This window comes from Aotus nancymaae, unplaced genomic scaffold (genome assembly GCF_030222135.1).
Source record: "Aotus nancymaae isolate 86718 unplaced genomic scaffold, 86718_ANA_hifiasm-v0.15.2.pri h1tg000040l, whole genome shotgun sequence".
In the NCBI taxonomy this organism is placed as follows: Eukaryota; Metazoa; Chordata; class Mammalia; order Primates; family Aotidae; genus Aotus; species Aotus nancymaae.
The window spans coordinates 59,358,121-59,385,348 of NW_026988454.1; the positions used below are offsets into that span (position 1 = coordinate 59,358,121).

Here is a 27,228-nt window from a genome sequence, read left to right on the forward strand (position 1 = left end):
AGATGTCCTTTACATTTTGGAGTTGTGTTTATGTCAGTATAGATGAAGGAATTTTCTTGTGTATACTCCACATCTTTCTTTGGTTTAGATTTTTGTTTAGTTCTAGTAGTTATTGATTAAGTGTTCACTGTTTCACTGTACAGGTACTGCAGATGATATAAAGATGAATGCAGTATAAACATAGTCTTGTTTTGGTAGAATTTGTAACCCAGGTGGGGTGAGAGGATTAGGGTTAGACAAATGCACGGATTATTGTATGTAGAACACAAGAAAGAAAATGTAAGGGAAGTGAAAACAAGTGCTGTGGAGGTTAGTTGGATGAGGTATTTGCATCTAGTTGGCTATGGTAGTGGGGATCTAGAGGTCAAGAAAGGCTTTGCAGAGTAGGTGGATTTTTGACTAGCCTTTTAAGGACAAAGATTTTAATCTTTTTTTTTTTTTTCACATTTCAGCCTACATCATGTTTTGAAGGGTAAAGATTTTAATGGGTAGAAAGGGGGAGGGGAAGAGGACTGCAAAGAAGAAATAGCATGAGTATGGAACGTGTTCAAAGTACATATCAAATTAGTTGGAGCTGGAGTTCATAGAGTGAAAAAATGTGAGAAAAGACCAAAAAGTAGATTTAAATCATGGAAAACCTGGTATGCCCAGCTGAACAGTTTCTCTACTTTCTTTCTCCGGAAGTTTGTTTGTTCTAGATATTTCATTTATGTAGAATCATAAAAATTTGTCTTTTTGTGTCTGGCATATTTTATGTAGCCTAATGTTTTCAAGGTTCATCCATGTTGTAGTATGTATTAGAACCTCATTCCTTTTATGGCTGAATAATATTCCATTGTAGCATATACCACATTTTGTTTATTTGCTGAACACATGGGCAGTTTCCAGCCTTTGGATATTGTGAATAATGCTGCGGTGAACATTGTCAGTCAGTTCTTTTGAGAATATTCCTAAGAGTAGAATTGTTGGATCGTGTGGTAATTCTGTGTTTAGTTTTTTTTTTTCTTTTTTGAGATGGAGTCTCACTCTGTCACCTAGGCTGGAGTGCAATGGCGCGATCTCAGCTTGCTGCAGCCTCCGCTTCCTGGGTTCAAGCAATTCTTCTGCCTCAGCCTCCTGACTAGCTGGGACTACAGGCATGCACCACCAAGCCTGGCTAATTTTTCTGTTTAGTGGAGACGGGGTATCACCGCGTTGGCCAGGCTGGTCTCCAACTCCTGACTTCCAGTGATCCGCCTGCCTTGGCCTCCCAAAGGGCTGGGATTACAGGCATGAGCCATCATGCCCGGCCTTATGTTTAGCTTTTTGAGGAACCACCAAACTGTTTTCCCTAGTGGCTGCACCATTTTACATTGGTTATTTTTAAAATAGAGATGAGGTTTCCCTATGTTGCCCAGGCTGGTTGTGAATTCCATGTTACGTTCTTCTAAGCAATGTTCCATCCTCTCCACTGCTCGTTGTTTTATGTTTTTTAGAAAAATTATAGCTAATAATGTATACCTATAATATTAGCTCCTAACTATATAAAAATTATATATAAAATTATAGCTAATAATTTTTGTTTTTGTTTCTGTTTTGAGATGAAGTCTAGCTTTGTCGCCTAGGCTGGAGTGCAGTGGTGCGATCTTTGGCTAACTGCAACCTCTGCCTCCTGGGTTCAAGCGATTCTTCTGCCTTAGCCTCCCAACTAGCTAGACTACAGGCGCACGCCACCACGCCTAGCTAATTTTTGAAATTTTTTTTTTTTTGAGATGAAGTCTCACTTTGTCACCCAGGCTGGAGTGCAGGGATGCGATCTTGGCTCACTGCAACCTCTACCCCCCAGGTTCAAGTGATTCTCCTGCCTCGGCCTCCCGAGTAGCTGGGATTACAGGCACCTGCCACCATGCCTGGCTAATTTTTGTATTTTTGCTAGAGACAGGGTTTCACCATGTTGGCCAAACTGGTCTTGAACTCCTGACCTTAGGTGATCTACCTGCCTCGGCATCCCAAAGTGCTGGTATTACAGACGTGAGTCACTGCGCTTGGCCAACAGCCAATAATTTTTTAAAACTTAAAATTGAGGGCCGGGCGCGGTGGCTCACGCCTGTAATCCCAGCACTTTAGGAGGCCGAGGCGGGTGGATCACGAGGTCAAGAGATCGAGACCATCCTGGTCAACATGGTGAAACCCCGTCTCTACTAAAAATACAAAAAATTAGCTGGGCATGGTGGCGTGTGCCTATAATCCCAGCTACTCAGGAGGCTGAGACAGGAGAGTTGCCTGAACCCAGGAGGCGGAGGTTGCAGTGAGCCGAGATCGCGCCATTGCACTCCAGCCTGGGTAACAAGAGCAACACTCTGTCTCAAAAAAAAAAACTTTTAAAATTGAAATTTAATTTGTAAAATTTAATTTAAAAATTATATATAAAAATTATAGCTAATAATCTTTTTTTTGGAGACAGAGTCTCGCTTTGTTGCTCAGGCTGAAGTGCAGTGGCACAGTCTCAGCTCACTGCAACCTCTGCCTGTTGGATTCAAGCATTTCTCCTGCCTTAGCCTCCCCAGTACCTGGGATTACAGGCGCCCGCACCATGCCCGGCTAATTTTTGTATTTTTAGTAGAGATGGGTTTCACCATGTAGGCCGGGCTAGTCTGGAACTCCTGACCTCAAGTGATCTGCCCGCCTCAGCCTCCCAAAGTTCTGGGATTATAGGTGTGAGCCACTGTGCCTGGCTGAATTATTATTATTATTTTTTTTTTCAGATATAAACTCTTTTTTTTTTAATTGCTTTTTAGGTTTTGGGGTACATGTGAAAAACATGCAAGATTGTTGCATAGGTGCATACGTGGCAGTGTGATTTGCTGCCTTCCTCCCCTTCACCTATATGTGGCATTTCTCCCCATGCTATCTCTCCCCAACTCCCCATCTGCCGCTGTCCCCCCCCACTTCCTGCCAACAGACCCCAGTGTATAGTGCTCCCCTCCCTGTGTCCATGTGTTCCCATTGTTCAACACCCGTCTATGAGTGAGAACATGCGATGTTTGATTTTGTGTTCTTGTGTCAGTTTGCTGAGAATGATGGTTTCCAGGTTCATCCATGTCCCTACAAAGGACGTGAACTCATCATTTTTGATGGCTGCATAATATTCCATGGTGTATATGTGCCACATTTTTCCTGTCCAGTCTATCATCGATGGGCATTTGGGTTGGTTCCAGGTCTTTGCTATTGTAAACTGTGCTGCATTAAACATTCGTGTGCATGTGTCCTTGTAGTAGAACGATTTATAATCCTTTGGATATATACCCAGTAATGGGATTGCTGGGTCAAATGGAATTTCTATTTCTAGGTCCTTGAGGAATCGCCACACTGTCTTCCACTATGGTTGAACTAATTTACACTCCCACCAACAGTGTAAAAGTGTTCCTATTTCTCCACATCCTCTCCAGCATCTGTTGTCTCCAGATTTTTTAATGATCGTCGTTCTAACTGGCGTGAGATGGTATCTCAATGTAGTTTTGATTTGCATTTCTCTCATGACCAGTGATGATGAGCATTTTTTCATATGTTTGTTGGCCTCATGTATGTCTTCTTTTGTAAAGTATCTGTTCATATCCTTCGCCCATTTTTGAATGGGCTTGTTTGTTTTTTTCTTGTAAATCTGTTTTAGTTTGTTGTAAATTCTGGATATCAGCCCTTTGTCAGATGGTAGGCTGCAAAAATTTTTTCCCATTCTGTTGGTTGCCGATTCACTCTATTGACTGTTTCTTTTGGCGTGCAGAAGCTGTGGAGTTTGATCAGGTCCCATTTGTCTATTTTGGCTTTTGTTGCCAATGCTTTTGGTGTTTTGGTCATGAAGTCCTTGCCTACGCCTATGCCCTGAATGGTTTTGCCTAGGTTTTCTTCTAGGGTTTTTATGGTGTTAGGTCTTATGTTTAAGTCTTTAATCCATCTGGAGTTAATTTTAGTGTAAGGTGTCAGGAAGGGGTCCAGTTTCCGCTTTCTGCATATGACTAGCCAGTTTTCCCAGCACCACTTATTAAACAGGGAAACCTTTCCCCATTGCTTGTTTTTATCATGTTTGTCAAAGATCGGATGGTTGTAGATATGTTGTGTTGCCTACGACGCCTCTGTTCTGTTCCATTTGTCTATATCTCTGTTTTGGTACCAGTACCATGCTGTTTTGATTACTGTAGCCTTGTAGTATAGTTTGATGTCCGGTAGTGTGATGGCTCCCGCTTTGTTCTTTTTGCTTAGAATTGACTTGGCTATGCGGGCTGTCTTTTGGTTCCATATGAAGTTTAAGGTGGTTTTTTCCAGTTCTGTGAAGAAGGTCATTGGTAGCTTGATGGGGATAGCGTTGAATCTATAAATTACTTTGGGCAGTATGACCATTTTCACGATATTGATTCTTCCTAACCATGAACATGGAATGTTTCTCCATCTGTTTGTGTCCTCTCTTATTTCCTTGAGCAGTGGTTTGTAGTTCTCCTTGAAGAGGTCCTTTACGTTCCTTGTTAGTTGTATTCCTAGATATTTTATTCTCATTGTAGCAATTGTGAATGGCAGTTCGTTCTTGATTTGGCTCTCTTTAAGTCTGTTATTGGTGTATAGGAATGCTTGTGATTTTTGCACATTGATTTTGTATCCTGAGACTTTGCTGAAGTTGCTTATCAGTTTCAGGAGATTTTGGGCTGAGATGATGGGGTCTTCTAGATATACAGTCATGTCGTCTGCAAATAGAGACAATTTGACTTCCTCCTTTCCTAATTGAATACCCTTTATTTCTTTTTCTTGCCTGATTGCTCTGGCTAGAACTTCCAGTACTATATTAAATAGGAGTGGTGAGAGAGGGCATCCTTGTCTAGTGCCAGATTTCAAAGGGAATGCTTCCAGTTTTTGCCCATTCAGTATGATATTGGCTGTTGGTTTGTCGTAAATAGCTTTTATTATTTTGAGATAAGTTCCGTCAATACCTAGTTTATTGAGGGTTTTTAGCATAAAGGGCTGTTGAATTTTGTCGAAGGCCTTCTCTGCATCAATTGAGATAATCATGTGGTTTTTGTCTTTGGTTCTGTTTATGTGGTGAATTACATTTATAGACTTGCGTATATTGAACCAGCCTTGCATCCCCGGGATGAATCCTACTTGATCATGGTGGATAAGCTTTTTGATGTGCTGTTGTAATCGGCTTGCCAGTATTTTATTGAAGATTTTTGCATCTATGTTTATCATGGATATTGGCCTGTAGTTTTCTTTTCTTGTTGAGTCTCTGCCGGGTTTTGATATCAGGATGATATTGGTCTCATAAAATGATTTGGGAAGGATTCCCTCTTTTTGGATTATTTGGAATAGTTTCAGAAGGAATGGTACCAGTTCCTCTTTGTATGTCTGGTAGAATTCGGCTGTGAACACATCTGGACCTGGGCTTTTTTTGGGTGGTAGGCTCTTAATTGCTGCCTCGACTTCAGACCTTGTTATTGGTCTATTCAGGGTTTCGACTTCTTCCTGGTTTAGACTTGGGAGGAGGAGGCAACTGTCCAGGAATTTATCCATTTCTTCCAGGTTTTCTAGTTTATGTGCATAGAGTTGTTTGTAATAATCTCTGATGATGGTTTGTATTTCTGTGGAATCTGTGGTGATATCCCCTTTATCATTTTTTATTGCATCTATTTGGTTATTCTCTCTTTTCTTTTTTATTAATCTGGCTAGTGGTCTATTTTGTTGATCTTTTCAAAAAACCAGCTCCTGGATTTATTGATTTTTTTTGAAGGGTTTTTCGTGTCTCTATCTCCTTCAATTCTGCTTTGATCTTAGTTATTTCTTGTCTTCTGCTAGGTTTTGAGTGTTTTTGATCTTGCTCCTCTAGCTCTTTCAATTTTGACGATAGGGTGTCAATTTTAGATCTCTCCTTTCTTCTCATGTGGGCACTTACTGCTATATGTTTTCCTCTAGAGACTGCTTTAAATGTGTCCCAGAGATTCTGGTATGCGGTGTCTTCGTTCTTGTTGGTTTCGAAGAACATCTTTATTTCTGCCTTCATTTCATTGTTTATCAAGTCAACATTCAAGAGAAAGTTGTTCAGTTTCCATGAAGCTGTGCGATTCTGGGTTGGTTTCTGAATTCTGAGTTCTAACTTGATTGCACTGTGGTCTGAGAGACTGTTTGTTATGGTTTCCGTTCTTTTGCATTTGCTGAGGAGTGATTTACTTCCAATTATGTGGTCAATTTTAGAGTAGGTGTGATGTGGTGCTGAGAAGAATGTATATTCTATGGATTTGGGGTGGAGAGTTCTGTAAATGTCTATTAGGTTTGCTTGGTCCGTGTCTGAGTTCAAGTCCTGGATATCCTTATTAGTTTTCTGTCTCGTTGATCTGTCTAATATTGACAATGGTGTGTTGAAGTCTCCCACTATTATTGTGTGGGAGTCTAAGTCTCTTTGTAAGTCATTAAGAACTTGCCTTATGTATCTGGGTGCTCCTGTATTAGGTGCATATATATTTAGGATCGTTAGCTCTTCTTGTTGCATTGATCCTTTTACCATTATGTAATGTCCTTCTTTGTCTCTTTTGATCTTTGTTGCTTTAAAGTCTATTTTATCAGAGATGAGAATTGCAACTCCTGCTTTTTTTTGCTCTCCATTTGCTTGGTAAATCTTCCTCCATCCCTTTATTTTGAGCCTTTGTGTATCCTTGCATGTGAGATGGGTTTCCTGGATACAGCACACTGATGGGTTTTGGCTTTTTATCCAATTTGCCAGTCTGTGTCTTTTGATTGGGGCATTTAGTCCATTTACGTTTAGGGTTAATATTGTTATGTGTGAATTTGATCCTGCCATTTTGATGCTAGCCGGCTGTTTTGCCCGTTGGTTGATGCAGATTGTTCATTGTGTTGATGCTCTTTACCATTTGGTGTGTTTTTGGAGTGGCTGGTACTGGTTGTTCTTTTCTATGTGTAGTGCCTCTTTCAGGAGCTCTTGTAAAGCCGGTCTGGTGGTGATGAAATCTCTGAGTACTTGCTTGTTCACAAAGGATTTTATTTTTCCTTCACTTATGAAGCTTAGTTTGGCTGGATATGAAATTCTGGGTTGAAAGTTCTTTTCTTTAAGGATGTTGAATATCGGCCCCCACTCTCTTCTGGCCTGTAGGGTTTCTGCTGAGAGATCTGCTGTGAGTCTGATGGGCTTCCCTTTGTGGGTAACCCAACCTTTCTCTCTGGCTGCCCTTAGCATTTTCTCCTTCATTTCAACCCTGGTGAATCTGACGATTATGTGCCTTGGGGTTGGTCTTCTAGAGGAATATCTTTGTGGTGTTCTCTGTATTTCCTGGACTTGAATATTGGCCTGCCTTGCTAGGTTGGGGAAGTTTTCCTGGATAATATGCTGAAGAGTATTTTCCAGCTTGGATGCATTCTCTTCGTCACATTCAGGTACACCGATCAAACGTAGATTAGGTCTTTTCACATAGTCCCATATTTCTTGTTGACTTTGTTCATTCCTTTTTACTCTATTTTCTCTAGTCTTGCTTTCTCGTTTTATTTCATTGAGTTGATCTTCGACCTCTGATATCCTTTCTTCTCCTTGGTCAATTCGGCTGTTGAAACTTGTGCATGCTTCGCGAAGTTCTCTTGTGTTTTTCAGCTCCATCAATTCACTCATATTCCTCTCTAAGTTGTCCATTCTCGTTAGCATTTCATCAAATCTTTTTTCAAGGTTCTTAGTTTCTTTGCATTGGGTTAGAACATGTTCTTTTAGCTCACAGAAGTATCTTATTACTCACTTACTGAAGGCTGATTCTGTCATTTCATCACACTCATTCTCCATCCAGTGTTGTTCCCTTGCTGGTGAGGAGTTGTGATCCCTTGTAGGAGGAGAGGTGTTCTGGTTTTGGGTGTTTTCATCCTTTTTGCGCTGGTTTCTTCCCATCTTTGTGGATTTATCCACCTGTCGACTTTGTAGTTGTTGACTTTCTGATTGGGTCTCTGAGTGGACGTTCTGTTTGTTGTTGATGAAGTTATTTCTGTTTCTTAGTTTTCTTTTTAACTGTCTGGCCTCTCTGTTGTAGGACTGCTGAGGTCCTCTCCGGGCTCTGCTTGCCTGGGGATCACCTGCAGCAGCTGCAGAACAGTAAAGGTTGCTACCAGTTTCTTCTGCTGTGTCCCAGAAGGATACCTGCCAAATGTCAGTCTGAGCTCTCCTTTATGAGGTGACTCTTTGGATATACGGGGGTCGGGAGCTGCTTGAGGAAACAGTCCTTTATATTAGCTCAGGTGCTGAGCTGTGAGCCCCGTTGTTCATTCAGAGCTGCTGGGCTGGTAAATTTAAGTCTGCAGTAGCAGAACTCATAAACCCTCTTTTTTTTTTCCCAAGTGTTCTGTCCCAGGGAGTTAGGGCTTTATGAGTTTCCGCTGTACTGCTGCCTTTTTTTTTTGCTTCAGGGCTGCCCTGCCCACAAGGAGGCAGCCTAGTCACTCTCAGTCTGCAGAGGCTTCGCTGAGCTGCTGTGGGCTCCGCCCAGCTGCCGTGTGAACTTCCCTGCAGTCCTGTTTATATGGGTGTAGTTAGAGCTGCTTCCGCAATGTTGGTCTGCCTCTGTAATCACGGACTTTCTCTGTAATGACGGGTTGCCGCAGCAATGGCAGGCTGCCTCAGTGATGGCGGACGCCCCTCCCCGACAGAGCTGGACCGTCCCGGGTTCAGCTGTGCTTGCTGTGAAACTCTCAACCCAGAGCGTTTCCAATTGCTGTTTTTTTGTTTTTGTTTTTGTTTTTGTGGGGGTAGGACCAGCTGGGCCTGATCTCCTGCCTCCCTGTCTCAGAGCCTTTTATTTTTTCGTTGAACGGTCGGCCCTCTCCCAGGTGTCTTGGTCGCCTGTTGACTAGGCGCCAGGATCTGTGTGATTTCCCGTGTGGCGACCCATTGCGCCGCTGAAACCGTGGCTCTGAGATTTGTGGTGCTTTTTTTTGCCTGGGAATCTCCTGGCCTGGCTCCCTGTTTCAGCTCCCCTTGCTGGCTAAGTGGAAACACAGTCCCATTTACTCTGCACCGGGAGCAGCTGCGCCGGGGCGCAGGCAAAACAGCTGTGCCGGCCAAAACAGCTGCGCTGGCGACCTGTGGGGCTCCTCCGCCTGCGAATCTCCTGGTCTGTGGGCAATAGAAATCCGTCTGGAAAGGCGGCGTCCACTCACCCTCTGCACTTTCACTCGGAGCTGCAATCCTGAGCTGGATCTAACCGACCATCTTGGAACTCCTCCTGAATTATTTTTTTTACTTAAAAAAAATTAAATGATAGATTTGAAGTGTATTTCATTATAATTTGGATTTGCATTTTCCTAATGGCTGATAACGTTGAGAATCTTTTCATGTTCGCCATTTGTCTTTGGAGAAATATCTGTTTAAATCCTTTACCATTTTAAAATTGGGTTATCTTTTTTTAATGTGTTCTAGATATGAATCTCTTATTAGATACAAAATTTGCAAATATTTTCTTCCATTCTGTAGGTTCACTTTTTACTTTCTTGATGATGTCCTTTGATGAACCAAACCCAAAAGCTTTTAATTTTGATGAAGGCCAGTTTATTTTTTTTCTTTTGTTGTTCATGCTTTTGTGTCATATCTGAGAATCCTCTGGCAACTCCAGGCTCATAAAAATCTATTCTTATGTTTTTTTCTAAAAGATTTATGGTTTCAGCTCTTATATTTATGTCTTTGATCCATTTTGAGGTAATTTTTGTAAATGATGTGAGGAGGTCCAACTTCATTCTTGCCATGTGGAAATCCAGTTGTCTGAGCACTATTTGTTGAAGAGACTGTTCAACATTGAATGACTTGGTAACCTTATCAAAAACCAATTGGCCATAGATGTATAGGTAGAATCCTTTTTTTGCGGGGGGTAACTTACTGAACATTGTTTAACTGTGATGGCCTCTCAATATTAGAATACTTCAAGGCTGAGTCCTTGACTTTTTCATCACAGTTAAACCTTTTGGTGATCTCATCCAATCTAATGACTTTAAATATAACCTATATGATGAGGACTCCCAGACTCCCAAATTTCTGTTTCCAGGCTGGACTCCTTTTTTTTTTTTTCCTTTGGAGACAAAGTTTTACTCTCTCATCTCAGTTGGAGTGCAGTGGTGTGATCTTGGCTCACTGCAACTGCCACTTCCCAGGTTCAAGCGATTCTCCTGCCTCAGCTTCCTGAATAGCTGGGATTACAGACATACACCATCATGCCCCATTAATTTTTGTATTTTTAGTAGAGATGGTTTCACCATGTTGGCCAGGCTGGTCTCGAACTCCTGACCTCAAGTGATCTGCCCGCCTCAGTCTCCCAAAGTGCTGGGATTACAGACGTGAGCCACTGCACCTAGCCCTGGCTGAACTTCTTTTCTTGGACTCCTGACTTGTATGTTTAAGTGCTTAATCTACATTTCCATTTGGATATCTAATAGAGATTTTTCTATTAATATGCACATAATTGATAGGATTACTTTCACCCCCCCACCGCGGCAACCTTTTTGACCCATAACCTTATCTCAATTAATCACAACTGTCTTTTCAGCTGTTTAGGAAAGAAGTCTTGGGAGTCATTATTTTACTTTTTTTATTTTTTGTTTAAATTTTTACCTTTAAGCTCTGGTGGACTTGATTGGAAGTTATTCTTGATTCATCTCTTTCTCATACTCCACTTTCAGACTATTAGCATGTTCTTTTGACTCTACCTTCAAAATACATCCTGTCTGACCATTTCTCCACCAACACTACTATCCTGGTTTATTGCCTAGATTATCATTAGTCTCCTAACTAGTCTGTTTCTACCCTGGTTGAATGTAGTCTTTTCTGAAAATACTAGCAGGGAACCTTTTAGAGCAGAAGTCAGCTCATAGAACTTCTGCTCAGAACTCTTCAGGGCTCTCTGTCTCAATCTGAATAGAAGCTCAAGTCTTAGGGAGTATCCTGTAAAGTCCTTCATGATCTTTTTGATCACCTTGCTGTTTCCATTCCAGCTATAGCTGCCTCATTGCACTTTTGAACACCATGAAGCACACTCTTTCTTTCAGATCTTGACTGTTGCTGCTCCCTTTGCCTGGAATGCTTTTCCTCTAGGTAGTCACATTACCTCTTCCTCATCTCTGTTGTTTTTGCTTAGGTGCCATCTTCCCTGAGCATCCTATTTTAAATTGCAGTGTTTCTTTCTTACGCCCTCCTCACTGATTTTCTCTCAACCCTTCAACAATGTGGGTTTGAATTATGTAGGTCCACTTATATGTGGATTTTTTTCAGAAAATATATTAGAAAACTTTTTGGAGATTTGCAAGAATTTGAAAATTTTTTGCAGAAGAATTGTAGTCTAGAAATAATCAAAAAGGATTTAGGAAAAAGTTATGCTATAAATGTTACAAGTGTTGCGAATATCCGCTTAAAACATTGTGTGAAGCTAATCATCTCTGCGTGAGCAATTTGTCCCTTTAGTAAATTCCATATCACCATAAATAAATGCATAAAATGTATGTAGATACTAGTCTGTTTTATCATTCGGTGCCATAAAAGAAACACATATCTATTGTAAAAGGTAAAATTTATCAAAACTTAGGTACACAAACACTATAGACAGGACATGGAGCTTTTGCAGTTGAGAAAAATGTAGTATTAAATCATAACTGCATAAAATTAACTAGTATTTACTGTACTACTCTAATAATTTTATAGTCACCTCTTTTGCTATTGCGATGAGCTCAAGTGTTGCGAACGTCCGCTTAAAACATTGTGTGCAGCTAATCATCTCTGCGTGAGCAATTTGTCCCTTTAGTAAATTCCATATCACCGTAAAAAGGGATCTCTTGAGGTTCCCTTGTATTTTTCTTTGTATTTAGTGCAATACCATAAACCTTGAATAACACCATGGGACTCATACAAAGTGCCACTAGTGATGCTGAAAGTGCTCCCAAGAAGAAGAAAAAGTCATGACAATACAAGAAAAAGTTGAATTGCTTGATATGTACTATAGATTGAGATTTGCAGCTTATAAACAGATGACATAAACTTAAGGTATTAATAAATACAGTATAGTACTATAAATGTATTTTCTCTTATGATTTTCTTAACATTGTCTTTTTTCTAGCTTTATTGTAAGCATACAGTATATAATACATATACAAAATATGTGTTAATCAACTGTTTATGTTATCTGTAAGGCTTCCAGTTAACATAATCTTATGTTATGTCCAGTAGGCTATTGGTAATTAAGTTTTGGGGGAGCCAAAAGTTATATGCAGATTTGTGGCTCTGTAGGGGGTAGAGACAGGGACCCTAACCCCAAGGTTGTTCAAGGGTTAACTATACTATATAATTTATTTTTTTATTGCTATGGTCTTTGAGAGCAGTGTTTTTTGTTTTTTCCCCTATATCCTCAGTGTCCGGAAAAGTCCTGGTACATAGTGGATATTCACCAAATATTTGTTAAATAAGGGAGTTCATCATTTTCAAGAAATATTTATATAGTGCCTCCTCTATTCCAGGCAACTGGAAAGAGGAGGGTTGAACACTGTGGGTAAGATACATTCTCTGCCCTTGAACTTCAGTACAGAGGAGTCAAAATTGGCTTTAGTAGTGGCTGCTGAAGAATAGTGGTGCCAACGGGCAAACTGCTGAAAAGAATGTGTGTAGTCCTACTGCCTTTTTTAGAAAGGAGTTATAAAAGTGTTAAAGCTCTTAAACCTTATATTCTGTTTATAAGCTCTTAAAGCTTATACTTCTGGGGCTGTGTTCTAAGGATAGAGTGCTCTGAATACTTACAGGACCAAAGATATCCATAATACCAAGAAATTAAGAAACATTTTATCTATCTAATTGTAGAATGGTAGGTATATTATGGTATCTTTATTCATTTGCTTATTAGTAGTCATTAAGTGATATTTGTAATGATCTAAACATGAGGAAATGTTTAGAAATTTTAAAAATTAAAAATTACTGCTAATGTGACCTTAACACAAACTTCAGCTTTGTATTTTTGCCTCTTTCAATTTGTACACTGATACATCTATAGAATGCTACCCTTAAGTGGGCTTTTATGTGCCCTGTTTTTCTCTTTGAGAAGCTCACTTGGGCAGCTTCTGTAGTGGAGATAAGCACCAGGTATCCTCAGCACTGCAAAAAGCCCTTACAGGCCTTGATTGAAGCAGCAGGGCAGCTCTCTAATTGAGGGAAGCTCATTCTCTGGGAGGTCAGTTGCTAGAGCTTCCTTCTTCACAGAGCTATTTCTTTTCTGAGGGTGTACCCTCAACTTTGCCAACTCTCCTGTCTCCTTTCCTCTTTCCAGATATTCTCCTAAATAGGATTAAAAAGGAAACATACTAAAATGGTATTAATGGTTACTATCTGGGTGTTGGATTGGTAGATTCTTTTCTCTCCCACAATATGCCAAATTTTCTTTCTTTCTTTCTTTCTTTTTTTGACAGGGTCTCACTCTGTTGCCCAAGCTGGAAGGCAGTGGCACGTTCATGGCTCCTTGCAGCCTTGACCTCCTGGGCTTAGGAGCTGATTCTTTTGCCTCAGCCTCCTAAGTAGCTGGGACTATGGGTGTGTGCCTGCCACTACACCTGGCTAAGTTTTTATTTTTTTGTAGAGATGAGGTCTTGCTACGTTGCCCAGGTTCAAATTTTCTTTTTGAATTTGTATTAACACTCAATATCTTATTAAAACAATCTCTGGCTAGCATTGAAATCTTGAGCAAGATTCTCTCTGTACTTATCTCCAGAGGCCCTTTCAGCTCAGTGAATTGTTTTTACTTTGGGGTATGTGATATTTAAAGTTCAGTTGGGACTTTAAACATCCTTGTAAGTGTGTTAAGTTGCCTTTCCTTCTTAGCTAACATTTCTTTACTTTCCTAATACTTGAGTTTCTCTTCCATTTACTCTTTTTTTACCTGCTTTTGGTTAACCTTTACTTAGGTTATAGATTATCACTATAAGATTAAGGTTAAAAGAAAAAGGAGGACAGAGCTAACTGCATGGTTAGTAAATTAATAATGAAGTTCCTCAGGTCCTCCTCTCCCTTCTTCCCTCCCCTGCTTCCAGGTAAGTACTCAAAAGATACTGCAGCGAATCTTTCTTGTTTATTTGTTTAAATAATACTTTTAGGGGAATGGGAAAATATAATTGTTGCCTTTTAATCTGTTTATTCTGCCAACCTTTCCTGTCTTTGTTTTCCTTGTGTTCCTGATACGTAGGTCATATTGTTTAACTTGCTTTTCATGAACCCTCTGTAGCTGTGTGTGTGTGCATGCAGGAGTGTGTGTGTGTGTGTGTGTGATTTAAATCAGGGGCAATTTTGTGTTCCAGAGGACATTTGTGAATTTCTGAAGATTTTTTTTGGTCTCCACTGGGGAGCTGTTCCTGGCATCTAGTGGATAGAGATCACGATGCTGCTAAACATCCTAAAATGCACAGAAACATTGAATTATGAGAATTGTGTAGTCCAAAATGTCAGTAGTGCTGACATTGAAAAGCCCTGTTTTGTAGTACTTATTTCAGTACCATAAAAGGAAAAGAAAAAGAGGTAGTATGTATATGATATAATTGTATGTGGCTCTCCAGTCAAGTACCAGCTTAAGGAAGACAAAGCTCTTGATTTATTTGAACTACTTGGTTTGCATTGGTTTGCACTTAGATTGTTCAGGCATTCCTGAGAGTCATGAACCTTGGTGGTAGAGGGACGGTTCTGCTGTGATCTGAGGTTTTTTTTTGTTGTTGTTCAAGAACATTTTCAGTTGCCTTCTAGGTTCCCTTCTCCATTGCCAGAGTGTTCGTAGTGGATAGGTGTAAGATGAACCCACATTTCTGTAATTCTTCTGATTTAGGTAATCTGTGATTGTGTATCTTGGGTGGTGGTGATGGTGAACAGTATTTAGTCTTATGAAGCCTATATTCCAAATCCAAATGGTTCTGAACTGGCCTTGGGAATGACACATTATGGCTAACGATTCAGATTCAAGTTAAGAGCATAACAATTAAGGTTATTGGACGACTTTTGTTTTTTGTGGTCTAGAGCAGTAATTCCCAATTTTTCACTTCCAAATTATCATTTTCATGCCTTTTGTATTTTGAAATATTTTGGGAAACAACCCATGATTAAAGGAAGATTAAAAAATTTTTTTTAAATTATTTTTATTTTTTATTTTTTGAGACAGTCTTGCTCTGTCACCTGGGTTGGAGTGCAATGGTGTAATCTCAGCTCACTGCACCCTCCGCCTCCTGGGTTCAAGCGATTCTCTTGCTTTAGCCTCCCAAGTAGAATTACAGGTGTCCACCACCACATCTGGCTAATTTTTGTATTTTAGTAGAGACGGGGTTTTGCCAGGTTGGCCAGGCTGATCTTGAACTCCTAACCTCAAGCGATCTGCCTGCCTTGGCCTCCCAAAGTGCTGGGATTGGGCCGGGTGCGGTGGCTCATGCCTGTAATCCCAGCACTTTGGGAGGCTGAGGCGGGTGGATCACGAGGTCAAGAGATTGAGACCATCCTGGTCAACATGGTGAAACCCCGTCTCTACTAAAAATACAAAAAATTAGCTGGGCATGATGGCGCATGCCTGTAATCCCAGCTACTCAGGAGGCTGAGGCAGGAGAATTGCCTGAATCCAGGAGGCGGAGGTTGCGGTGAGCCGAAATCGCGCCATTGCACTCCAGCCTGGGTAACAAGAGCGAAACTCTGTCTCCAAAAAAAAAAAAAAAAAAAAAAGTGCTGGGATTACAGGCATGAGCAACTGCATCCAGCCTATTTTTGACGGTTTGGTTGGTTAGTTTAATAATGAGAACTGCCTTTGCCAATTAGGTTACATGGTGCATATTTTCTATAAATCAAGTAAGCTAATCTGCATCTTTAGGTTTTGACAAAATATACTTGAAGTATAAGATAAAGCTATTTTATCAAACATTAAGCCATACTGACAGAAGTGTACTTTTTATTTTCAAAAATAAGCGTTAGTTGTTTTTTTTCTTTGAGACACTGTCTCGCACCATTGCCCAGGCTGAGCTGCAGTAATGTAATCCTGGCTCACCACAGCCTCTAACTGCTGGGCTCCAGTGATTCTCCTGCCTCAGTCTCCTGAGTAGCTGGGACTGTAAGCATGTACCACTATGCCCAGCTAATTTTTAAATTTTTTTTGTAGAGATAAGGTGCTGCTTATGTTGCCCAGGCTAGACTTGAACCACTGAGCTCGAGTGATCCTCCTGCCTCAGCCTCCTAAAATGTCAGGATTACAGATGTGAGCCACTGTCCCTGACCATTGTAATATTCTTTCGACTTTTATAATGGCTTGAACATTTTTAAAACAAAAAAATTGGGGAGAACTTTATAGACACAGGGAATTAAAAAAGTAACTTTAAGAAGCGTATTTCAGTATTCTAAGAAATGACTTACTGGGGCTGGCTGGGCACAGTTGCTCATGCCTGTAATCCCAGCACTTTGGGAGGCCAAGGCAGGTAGATCACTTGAGGTCAGGAGTTTGAGACCAGCCTGGCCAACATGGGGAAACCCCATCTCTACTAAAAATACAAAATTAGCCAGATGTTGTGGTGCTTACCTAATTCAGCTACTCGGGAGGCTGAGGCCTCACTTGAACCTGGAAGGCGGAGGTTGCAGTGAACTGAGATCTCACCATTGTACTCCAGCCTGGGCAACAGAGTGAGACTCCATCTCAAAAAAAAAAAAAAAAAAAAAAGAGAGATAGAAATGACTCATTGGGGCCAGATGTGGTGTTTCACACCTGTAATCCTAGCATTTTGGGAGGTTGTGGAGGGAAGATTGCTTGAGCCCAGGAGTTTGAGACCAGCCTGGGCAATATAGAACTTGTCTCTACCAAAAAAAAAAAAAAAATTACTGAGACATGGTGGCATGTTTCTGTAGTCCCAGCTACTCCAGAGGCTGAGAGGGGAGGATTGCTTGAGCCTGGGAGATTGAGGATGCAGTGAACTGTGATGGCACCACTGTAGTCTAGCCTGACCCTGTCTCAAAAAAAAAAAATTTTTTTTTTACTCACCAGGATGAAATATATTACATTAGGATAAAATTATGTGGGAGAACTAGAATGAAGGACTTGTTCATAAATTTTTGTAAATGGATGATGATGGGTATGAAATTGCTGTGTTTTTAAAGCTTTCTTTGGACACATTTAAAAGAGATGGAATTATTTTAAAATGTCAGCTTTACAGTTGCAGCAAAAACAAGAATTGACAAGTGTACCTAATTAAATTAAAAGAGCTTCTGTACAGCAAAAGAAACTATCAACAGAGTAAACAGACAACCTACAGAATGAGAGAAAATATTTACAAACTATGCATCCAACAAAGGTGTAATATCCAGAATGTGTAAGGAACTTAAACAGTTCAACAAGCAAAAAATAACCCCATTAAAAAGTGGGCAAAAGACTTGAACATTTTTTGAAAGAAGAACTGTTCTTCTTTTTAAGTGGACAAGAAACATGAAAAATGCTCAACATCACTAATCAGATAAATGCAAATGAAAACCACAGTGAGATATCATCTCACACCAGTCAGAATGGTTATTATAAAAAAGTCAAAAAACAACAGATGCTAGCGAGGCTGCAGAAAAAAGGGAACATTTACACACTGCTGGTGGGAATGTAAACTAGTTCAGCCACTGTGGAAAGTAGTTTGCATATTTCTCAAAGAAGTTAGAATTGTGATTTGACCCAACAATCCCATTACTGGGTATATATCTGAAAGAAAAGAAATTGTTCTACCAAAAAGACATGTGCATCCATGTTCATTGCAGCACTGCTCACAATAGCAAAGACATGGTACCAACCCAGGTGGCTATCAATGATGGAGTGGATAAAGAAAATGTCCATATACACCGTGGAATACTACATAACCATTAAAATGAATGAAATCATGTCCTATAAAGGATGAATGCAGCTGGAGGCTATTATTCTAAGTGAATTGTTCTAAGTGAATTAATGCAGAAACAGAAAACCAAATGCTGCATGTTCTCACAAGTGGGAGCTAATCATTGGACACACATGGACATAACAACGACAACAATAGACACTGGGATCTACTAGAGGGAGGAGGAGGGACGGAAGGAGACAAGGGTTGAAAAACTGTTGGATACCATGTGGTAAGCAGACAAACAGGTTTTGAAGCCTTTAGCTCTGGCTAACATTCCTTCACCTCTTTAGGTTCTATGATTATGGTGCTAAGAATTCACTCAGTAATACTGCTGACTGGCAGATCATCCAGCATGGACAGAGTGTTAAAACAAAAGCACTATATGGTTTATGAAGCACAGCCATAGCCCAAATCTGGATTATCCCTGCAGCTTTATTATATAAAGTTCAGCTGCTGACAGCAATTATGACACATTGTTTATATTGGTTTATGATCTTAGGATTTCCTGTTTCTATAAATATGGATAATTTCTTTAAAAATGACATGTTACTGATACTCCTAACATAATTTTTAGTGGCCATGAAAACAGTAATTTAATGAACAAGAAATTTGTAAGTGACCTTTATTTTATTCTGTTAAGAGTCTTATTAAAAAACTGTCTGGAAGAACTTGACTTGTAATAGTTCCTTTGACTTGAGGTCATTCGTACAGAGATTTGGAATGTGTATAACGAATATTTAGTTTTGTTGGAAATCTAACTGCCACTATGTTAATGTATAAACTGTGGCCTATAGTACTTACTGATTGACTTAATACTCTCCTAAAAGGTTAAGATTTCATTTTTAGGTTGGAAGAGTGGGACATACAAGGTCCCTGCACACATTATGTGGCCCTCAAGAATAAGGTACTGAAACCACATGTACTTTCTCTTGGCCAGGAATATTAGAACATCATACCTTTGACAAATTGCTTCATAAACAGCCTTTAGCATTGTTCTTACAAAACCTCATCAATGTTTCCTTGATTTTATACTTGAAAGTGGGAGACTATAGAGGCTTAATTTAATAAAATACATATTTAAAAATCACCAGGCTGGGTGTGGTGGCTCACGCCTGTAATCCCAGCACTTTGGGAAGCCGAGGCGGGTGGATCATGAGGTCAGGAGATCAAGACAATCCTGGCTAACACAGTTAAACCTTGTCTCTACTAAAAGTACAAAAAATTAGCCTGTCATGGTAGCACAAGCCTGTAGTCCCAGCTACTTGGAAGGCTAATGCAGGAGAATCTCTTGAACCCGGGAGGCAGAGGTTGCAGTTAGCCAAGATTGCGCCATTGCACTCAGCCTGGCTACAGAGCGAGACTTCGTCTCAAAACAAAAAACAAACAAACAAAATCACCAGTGGTATTTTCAAAAGTGTTCATAACTAAACCATGAAAATCAGAAAGTTAACATTGCTGTTGCCACCTTATTATTGACTCCATTTAGATTTTGTCACTTTTCTCAGTGATGTTCTTTATAGCAAAATATACAATTTAGAATCGCGTAACACATTTAGTTGATGTGTTTCTTCAGTCTGAAGTGGTTATTCACTTTTCCCTGTGCTTTAGAGACCAGTTATTTAGTAAAATGAACTTGAATTTGGGTTGTACGGTGTTTTCTCATTGTTAGACTCAGGTTATGTATCTTAGGCAGGAATTTCACAAAACTGATTCTGTGTTCTCATTGCATGCTGTCAGGTGGTATATGATTTTAGGTTGTCTTTTTTTCTAGCAGTACGCACTGATAACTTGATTAAAGTAGTGTCTGTTTAGGTGTTCTGTATTTGTTTCCTATTGCTACTGTTACAAATTACCACCAAGTTATTGGTTTAAAAGAGCACACATTTGTTCTCTTAACAATTCTAGAGGCCGGAAGTCCAAAATCAGTTTCACTGGGCTAAACTCATGATGTTGGCAGGGCTAGTTCCTTCTGGAGGCTCTAGGGTAGGATCTGTTTTCTTGGCTTTTCCAGCTTCTGTGGATAGCCTGTATTCTTTAGCTTGTAGTCCTTCCCTCATCTTTAAAAAGGGCATCACTCCAGTGTCTGCTTCCATTGTCACATCACTATCTCTGTCTTTGACCCTTCTGCCTCCCTCTTAAAAGTACCCCTGTGATTATGGTCCTCCTATGATGATCTCCCCATTCAAGATCCTTAACTTAGTCATATCTGTAAATTCCCTTTTGTCATTTAAGATGGTATATTTACTGGTTCCAGGTATGAGGATGTGGACATCTTGGGGAACAGTTATTCAGCCTATCCTATTGTAAAGTCGTTCTTTTCCCCTTTATAATGAGTTTACTTTTTTTTTTTTGTTAAGAGATAGAGTCTTACTCTCTTGCCCAGGCTGGAGTGTAATGGTGTGATCTTGGCTCACTGCAACCTCCACCTCTTGGGTTCAAGCAGTTCTCCTGCCTCAGCCTCCTGAGTAGCTGGGATTACAGACATGCGTCACCACATCCAGCTAATTTTGTATTTTTAGTAGAGATGGGGTTTCACCATATTGGCCAGGCTGGTCTTGAACTCCTGACCTCAAATGATTCATCTGCCTCAGCCTCCCAAAGTGCTGGGATTACAGTCATGAGCCACTGCACCTGACCTCTTTTCCCCTTTGTAATTGGTATTTTGTGGGAAGATACTTGGATTCCTGGTTCCTGTTAGTGGAGAATGGTATGTAGAAGTCAAGATCTGCATGCTAGATGTGCTCATTGCTACTGGGATTTTTTTGCTCCTAGTCCCACTTAGTAGATAGAGCTAGGGAATATATATGAATATATTTAAAGCTGCATTTGTATTTATTAGAAGACATTCATTCATAGTGGTATCTTTAATTCCGATTCAACAGAACAGGGTTCTTTCTTGTTTTCTATTTTTTCACACCTTTTTTTTGACAGTGGAAAACCGACTCCAGGTATCTTTAATATATTAACTTATTTGATCAGGCCCCCTGCATATTATCAGTCTCTTTTTCTGCTACTGTACTCTCTCCTACATGGACTCCTCCCTCTTCCCGATACTTGGTTTTGATACCTCTTGCTGGGTAGTCCTCCCGTGTGGATGGCATCATTTAAGTATGGTGATAACAGGGTAGTTGGACTTCTTACATGGTTGTTTTGGAACCTTCTATTATATGCCAAGTCCTTTTACTTATCTATTACCTCATTTAAGGACTGCAGTTTTATAGATTTTTTTTTTAATTTGGTAAAAAAAAATATAATTAGCCATCTGGGCTCATTTTAGATGATCTCAATTTTGTTGGCAGCATTCAAAACATCATAGTTAGGAGCCAGTTGAACATACACCTTCTTCTCTCCATCAGGCCTGATGAGTGTGTTTACCTTGGCCATGCCAGTGTCATAGAGCTTCTTCACAGCCTGTTTGATCTGGTCGACCTTGACATCCATAGTAAATACAAATGTGGTGGTGTCTTCTTCATGGCTGACTTAGTGGTCAAGGGGACCTTGGTAATGCATAATGATAAAGCTTGTATTTTGAGGGAGTGTTCTTCCTAGGTTACTTGAACTGCCTTTGGAGCTGCATTGTCTTGGGCCACTGGAAGGTGGGTGGCTGGTCTTATTTTGTCTGGTTGTGGATGCCTTTCAGCACTGCCTTCTTGTCCTTCGAAGCCTTTGCTTTGACTTTGGCTTTGGGGTGGGCAAGGGCTTCCTCCTTTGTTTTTGGTGCCATCTTCTTAAAAAGGCAGATTTTTATTCCAAAACTTACTTAATTTTTTTTTTTTTTTTTTAGAAGGAATTTTGCTCTGATGCCCAGGCTGGAAATGCAGTGGTGGGATATCTGCTCACTGCAACCTCCACCTCTTGGATTCTCCTGCCTTAGCCTCCTGAGTAGCTGGGATTACAGGCACGGGCTACCACATCCGGCTGATTTTTTGTATTTTTGGTGGAGACAGGGTTTCACTATGTTAGCCAGGATGGTCTCCATCTTCTGACCTCATGATCCGCCCGCCTCTCAACATAATTTTTTTTTTTTTTAACTTGGGAGAGTTATTCAATCTGAGTGATTATGGTGAATTTAGTAAAACAATACATACTATTTTGGCTTGGGTTTAATTTCTTTTTAATTGAACTGTGAGTTTTTCCTGAGGATTAAAATAATAGCTTTTTTTTTTTTTTGAGACAGAGTTTTGCTCTTGTTTCCCAGGCTGAAGTGCAATGGCACCATCTTGGCTCTCTGCAACCTCCACCTCCTGGGTTCAAGTGATTCTCCCGCCTCAGCCTCCTGAGTAACTGGAATTACAAGCATATGCCACCACATCTGGCTAGTTTTGTATTTTTAGTAGAGACTGGGTTTCACAATGTTGGTCAGGCTAGTCCTGAACTCCTGACCTCAGGTGATTTGTCTGCCTCGACCTCCCAAAATGCTGGGATTACAGGCGTGAGCCACTGCACCCAGCCTTAATAGCTTTTGTCACAACTCTTACATAAACTTATTTTACATGGAATTTCACTGTGTTACCCAGGCTGGAGAGATCTCAGCTCACTGTAACTAACCTCTGCCTCCCGGGTTCAAGTGATTCTCGTGCCTTAGCCTCCTGAGTACCTGGGACTACAGGCATGTCTGTTTTTTGGATTTTCAGTAGAGACAGAGTTTCGCTGTGTTGGCCAGGTTTGTCTTCAACTCCTGGCCTCAGGTGATCCACCTACCTCAGCCTCCCAAAGTGCTAGGATTACAGACATGAGCCACGATGCCTGACCCCATAAACTTAAACTTAAGTTCTTATGGGTTTGAGAGACTTTTCCAGGTTAACATAAAATAATTAGAATTTGTGATACTGAATTTTACTCTACCTTTTTCTTTAAATAAAATTTTTAAAATGGTGCTTTTTTGGCTGTGAGCGTGCTCTGAGGCAGGAGGATTGTTTGAGGCCAGGAGTTCAAGACTAGCCTGGGCAACATAGCAAAACCCAGTTTCTACAAAAAATAAAATAAAATAAAAATGAATGCTTCACAGATTTGCTTGTCATCTTTGAGCGGGGGCTATGCTAATCTTCTCTGTATTGCTCTGGTTTTAGTGTATGTGCTGCTGAAGCAAGTACTTTACCTTTGTTTTAACTGCAAGTTGATTTTATGTTACAGCTCCAAATCTTACTAGTTTATATCTTAAATAAATGAGATCTAAACTTTATTGATTAGAAGACATTTTGATAGGCATTACTTTTATGTTTGAGGCGTATTATTTCTGCTTAGCTTCCTTAATAAACCATGTTTCAACTATTTTATGCTTCTTGTTCCTTCTATAGCAGAGGGGAAAGAGAGAGAATTTCCCAGAAATTACTGATTATATCTTACTAAATATTTTGTGTGCAAGTCAGTTTTTGCATTTTCATTAAGTCTTGTGAAAAATGACCACCTGGTAGCTGAATGAAGTTTTCTAGATATGTTATTTGTTCTAAATGGCAGAAATTTTAACCTATCTTGTATAATTTTTAAAGGCTATTAGAATAGGCAGTACTTTCATGTTCCAATAAAATATTAGCATGGTAATAAAGATTAGTATGGTATTAACTCTGGTTTTGCCTTCATTGGGAAAAATGGTTTTTAATTCATCTTATTTTTCTTTCTTGACAGAGCAAATTCGATTAAAGAATATCAGAAAAGTATATGGAAGTTGTATGTGGTATCGCTTACGGTTATCAAAACCCCAGCCAAATATTATTCCTACAGTAAAGTAAGTAATGGATTTCAAGGAGAAAGCTGCATAATGCTTACTCTTTGCTAGGTCATATAAAATATATGTGTAATGATGAATAGGACATTGTGTCTGTAAAGAAATTGTAACCTATAGTTTGGGTAAGATATGAGAAAATGTGAGAGCAGTCTGAACAGAGTGGTTTAGAAGTTCAAGGAGAGTGTACTATTGCTGGCGATCATGGGGAAGAGAGAGATAAGTCATATCTTGAAGGGAGGACCTTGTGCACCTTGTGCCAGGACTTGAATTTTATCTTAAAGACTATGGGGGAATCTTTAAAAGATTTCAGAAGTAGAGCGGTGACATGAATAAGTTAGCATTTCGTGATGATAATTAAAGTTAATTGAGCAGATACTGTATACCAGAATCTGTGCTAGGGCTTTATATATTATCTAATTTAATTCTGTATTAACTTCAAAGTAGATGGTTTTGGTTTTTCTCAGATGAGGAAACTAAGGCTAAGAATGATGATGTAACTTGACCAAAGTCATGTAGTTAGAAGTGTTGGATCAGCAACCTAATCACCCTTTATTTTAGCAGACCCATCTGCTTAAACAGATCATTAACATGTTTAATTATAGCAGACCAGTTTAATTCTGTGAGGCTGTGGGGTGTACTGGTTATTAAGAGCAAGGCTTTGGACATTTATCCTGAGTCATCAATTTAGAGGTAGTAGGTGAAACTGACAGAAGGTGAGAGAGTTACCATTATTGGACAACTACGTCTTGTGAATTACCTACATTTATCTAGTAGATAGAAAGAGAAGATGTAGCAAAATAAATTAGTAAGAGTAGAACCAGTTATTTTAAAATCTTGGTTTAAATTATAGTTTTTTCAGCATAATTTCAGGGGGCTTAGTTTTTCTTTGTAGGGTTTGACTTTGCCTAGTTTAGTTTCTTTTTTTTTTGTTTGATTTTTGTTTTTTTGAGACAGTCTTGTTCTTGCCCAGGCTGGAGTGCAGTGGTGCCATCTTGGCTTACTGCAGCCTCAGCCTCCTTGGGCTCAGGCATTCCTCCCACCTCAGCCTCCCAAGTAGGTGGGAGTACAGGCATGTGCTATCACACCTGGTTAATTTTTTTTGTATTTTTTGTAGGGCTGGGTTTTCACCATGTTGCCCAGGCTGGTCTCGAACTTGGGCTCAAGTGATCTGCCTGCCTTGGCCTTCCAAAGTGGTAGGATCAAAGGCATAAGCCACCCTGTCCATCCAGTTTAGTTTCTTTGTAGGAGGAGGGAAATTTTAGCTTTGGTGTTAAGAGTTCTTTAATGACATGAAACTAAAGGGAAAGTTAGTCTTGAAAAGAGTGATTTTCCATTCACTGTTTATTCTTTGCTGTCGGTTCTCATTTTAAATTAAATTTTCATAAAACAGCAAGACAAAAAGCAATCCCTCCTACCCCCATATCTGTGGGTTTCACAGGGGAAGATTCAACCAACTGTGAATTGAAAATATTTGGGAAAAAAGCAATAAAATTAACAATACAACAATTAAAAGTATAAATAAACAATACAGTATAATAACTGTATTGTTTTTTACAGTTATAATACTGTAATATATTACAGTACATTGTATTAAGTACATTGTATTAAATATTATAAGTAATTTAGAAATGATTTAATGTACATGGGAGGATGTACGTAGGTTATATGCAAATATGACATCATTTTATACTGGGGACTTGAGCATCCATGTATTTTGGTATCTGTGGGGTCCTGGAACCAGTCCCCTGTATTTTTGGCCTCCCAATCTCTTGTCTGGCTTTGTTCAACACTTTGTGAGTATCTGAACTTAAGTTTTCAAGGAAACAAACTTTTATGAAGCTCTTTTAGTGATTAATAAACTGATTTACTTGAAGTACAGATTAAGGGAGTTTAGGTAATGAAGAATTAAAATATATACTGGTAACAATTTAGATAAGGTCAGAAACCATTAAAACTTTTGCTACTTAATCTTGAAGCATTCCTTCAAAGTTAAGAAGTTGCTGTATGATGCTTCTCTTCTGACACCATCTGTGAAACTTAAGGCATGTAATTTTTGGAAGTTGCTTCTAAAGGTGACACTTCAGGCTGGGCACGGTAGCTCACGCCTGTAATCCCAGCACTTTGGGAGGCTGAGGTTGGGGGATCACCTGAGGTCAGGAGTTCGAGACCAGCCTAGCCAACATGGTGAAAATCCTGTCTCTACTGAATAAATAAATAAATAAATAAACATTAGCTGGGCGTGGTGGTGCGTGCCTGTAGTCCCAGCTACTTGGGAAGCTGAGGCAGGAGAATCGTTTGAGCCCAGGAGGTGGAGGTTTCAGTGAGCCGAGACTACGCCTCTGCACTCCAGCCTGGGCAACAGAGCAAGACTCTGTTCCCCCTCCCAGCACCGCCGCCAGAAAAAAAGGTGACACTTGAAGTTACTTACTGAAGCCATGTGTGGGGAAAATGCTTATCTTTTCAGAGGAACCAAACAGGTTTTTTTAAAAAAATTTAGCACAGAGCATGATGTGATCCATTATGTTTGCTTTGGTTATCAGGAAAATAGACCATGGCTTTATTGGCTGTGGTAATTTTTATCAGCCTTGGGATTCTCTTATGAGCTTTTCCTTTCCTTGTCTCATTCCTTGGATTGGAGAGCTAGATGCTCCATGTAAAACATCTAACATAGAGTTTAGCATATCCTAGGTGTTTTGTTCCTTTTGCCTTGTTTGGTTTTAAATCTTGGTTTTTTGGTTTTCAGTTTCATTTTATCTTTGTTTTGTGAGCCTTGTTAGCCTTTTGGAGGAGTTGGAAAAACAAGAGGATTTGATTTGTGTGGGAATAAAGCATATTTAAAATTGTTTTTTAATCATATTGAGGCTATTACCAAATTTTAGGTTTAAAATGTGTTGATAAAAGTTTGCTGTTGAAGGTTGGGTGCAGTGCTCATGCTTAATCCCAGGTGGGAGGCTGAGGTGGGAGGATTGCTTGAGCCTGGGAGGTCGAGGCTGCAGTGAGCCATGATCATGATTTAAAAACAGGTCACTCAAGTTTTGTTTGATTTGGCCTCTTAAGATTTATTTGGTGTCTTTGTCTAACAGTTCTTGCTCAGTATAACAAATTGTCATACAAAGGGTGTAAAAAATAAAAGTCATTCAGTTTCATCACCTAAAACTATTATTAAATAATTATATACTTATTTATAACTTTTATATACATAGAGTTTTGAAAGCTATTTTGTAAATTTAACAATATAAAATAGACAGTCATCCACAGCAAATATATTTAGTGGCTAGAAAGTATTTTCACTGTAGAGGTTGGGCATGGTGGCTCATGCCTGTAATCACAGCACTTTGGGAGGCTGAGGCAGGTGGATCACTTGAGGTCAGGAGTTTGAGACCAGCCTGGTCAACATGGTGAAACCCTGTCTCTACTAAAAATACAAAAATTAGCTGGGCGTGGTGGCATGCTCCTGTAGTTCCAGCCTGTAGTCCCAGCTACTTGGGAGGCTAAGGCAGGAGAATGGTGTGAACCCGGGAGGCGGAAGTTGCTGTGAGCTGAGATTGTTCCACTGCCCTCCAGTCTAGGCGACAGACAGAGACTCCGTCTCAAAAAAAAAAAAAAGTCCATTGAAA

The 27,228-nt window shown here is 39.8% G+C and overlaps 1 protein-coding gene and 1 non-coding gene across 3 annotated transcripts in view; one reads left to right on the plus strand and one right to left on the minus strand.

Moving 5' to 3' along the window:
• The window catches only part of SEC63 (SEC63 homolog, protein translocation regulator), a 92,478-nt gene that overhangs the window by 10,861 nt on the left and 54,389 nt on the right, over positions 1-27,228 (plus strand). For both annotated transcript variants that reach the window (XM_021670499.2, XM_021670498.2), the window contains exon 2: positions 23,512-23,611. In XM_021670499.2, the coding sequence (XP_021526174.1) occupies positions 23,512-23,611 (100 nt within the window). The remainder of the gene's footprint in view (positions 1-23,511; positions 23,612-27,228) is intronic.
• Positions 22,873-22,979, minus strand: LOC135268523 (U6 spliceosomal RNA). Its single transcript, XR_010336836.1, has one exon. It is a non-coding gene; the product is annotated as a U6 spliceosomal RNA (small nuclear RNA).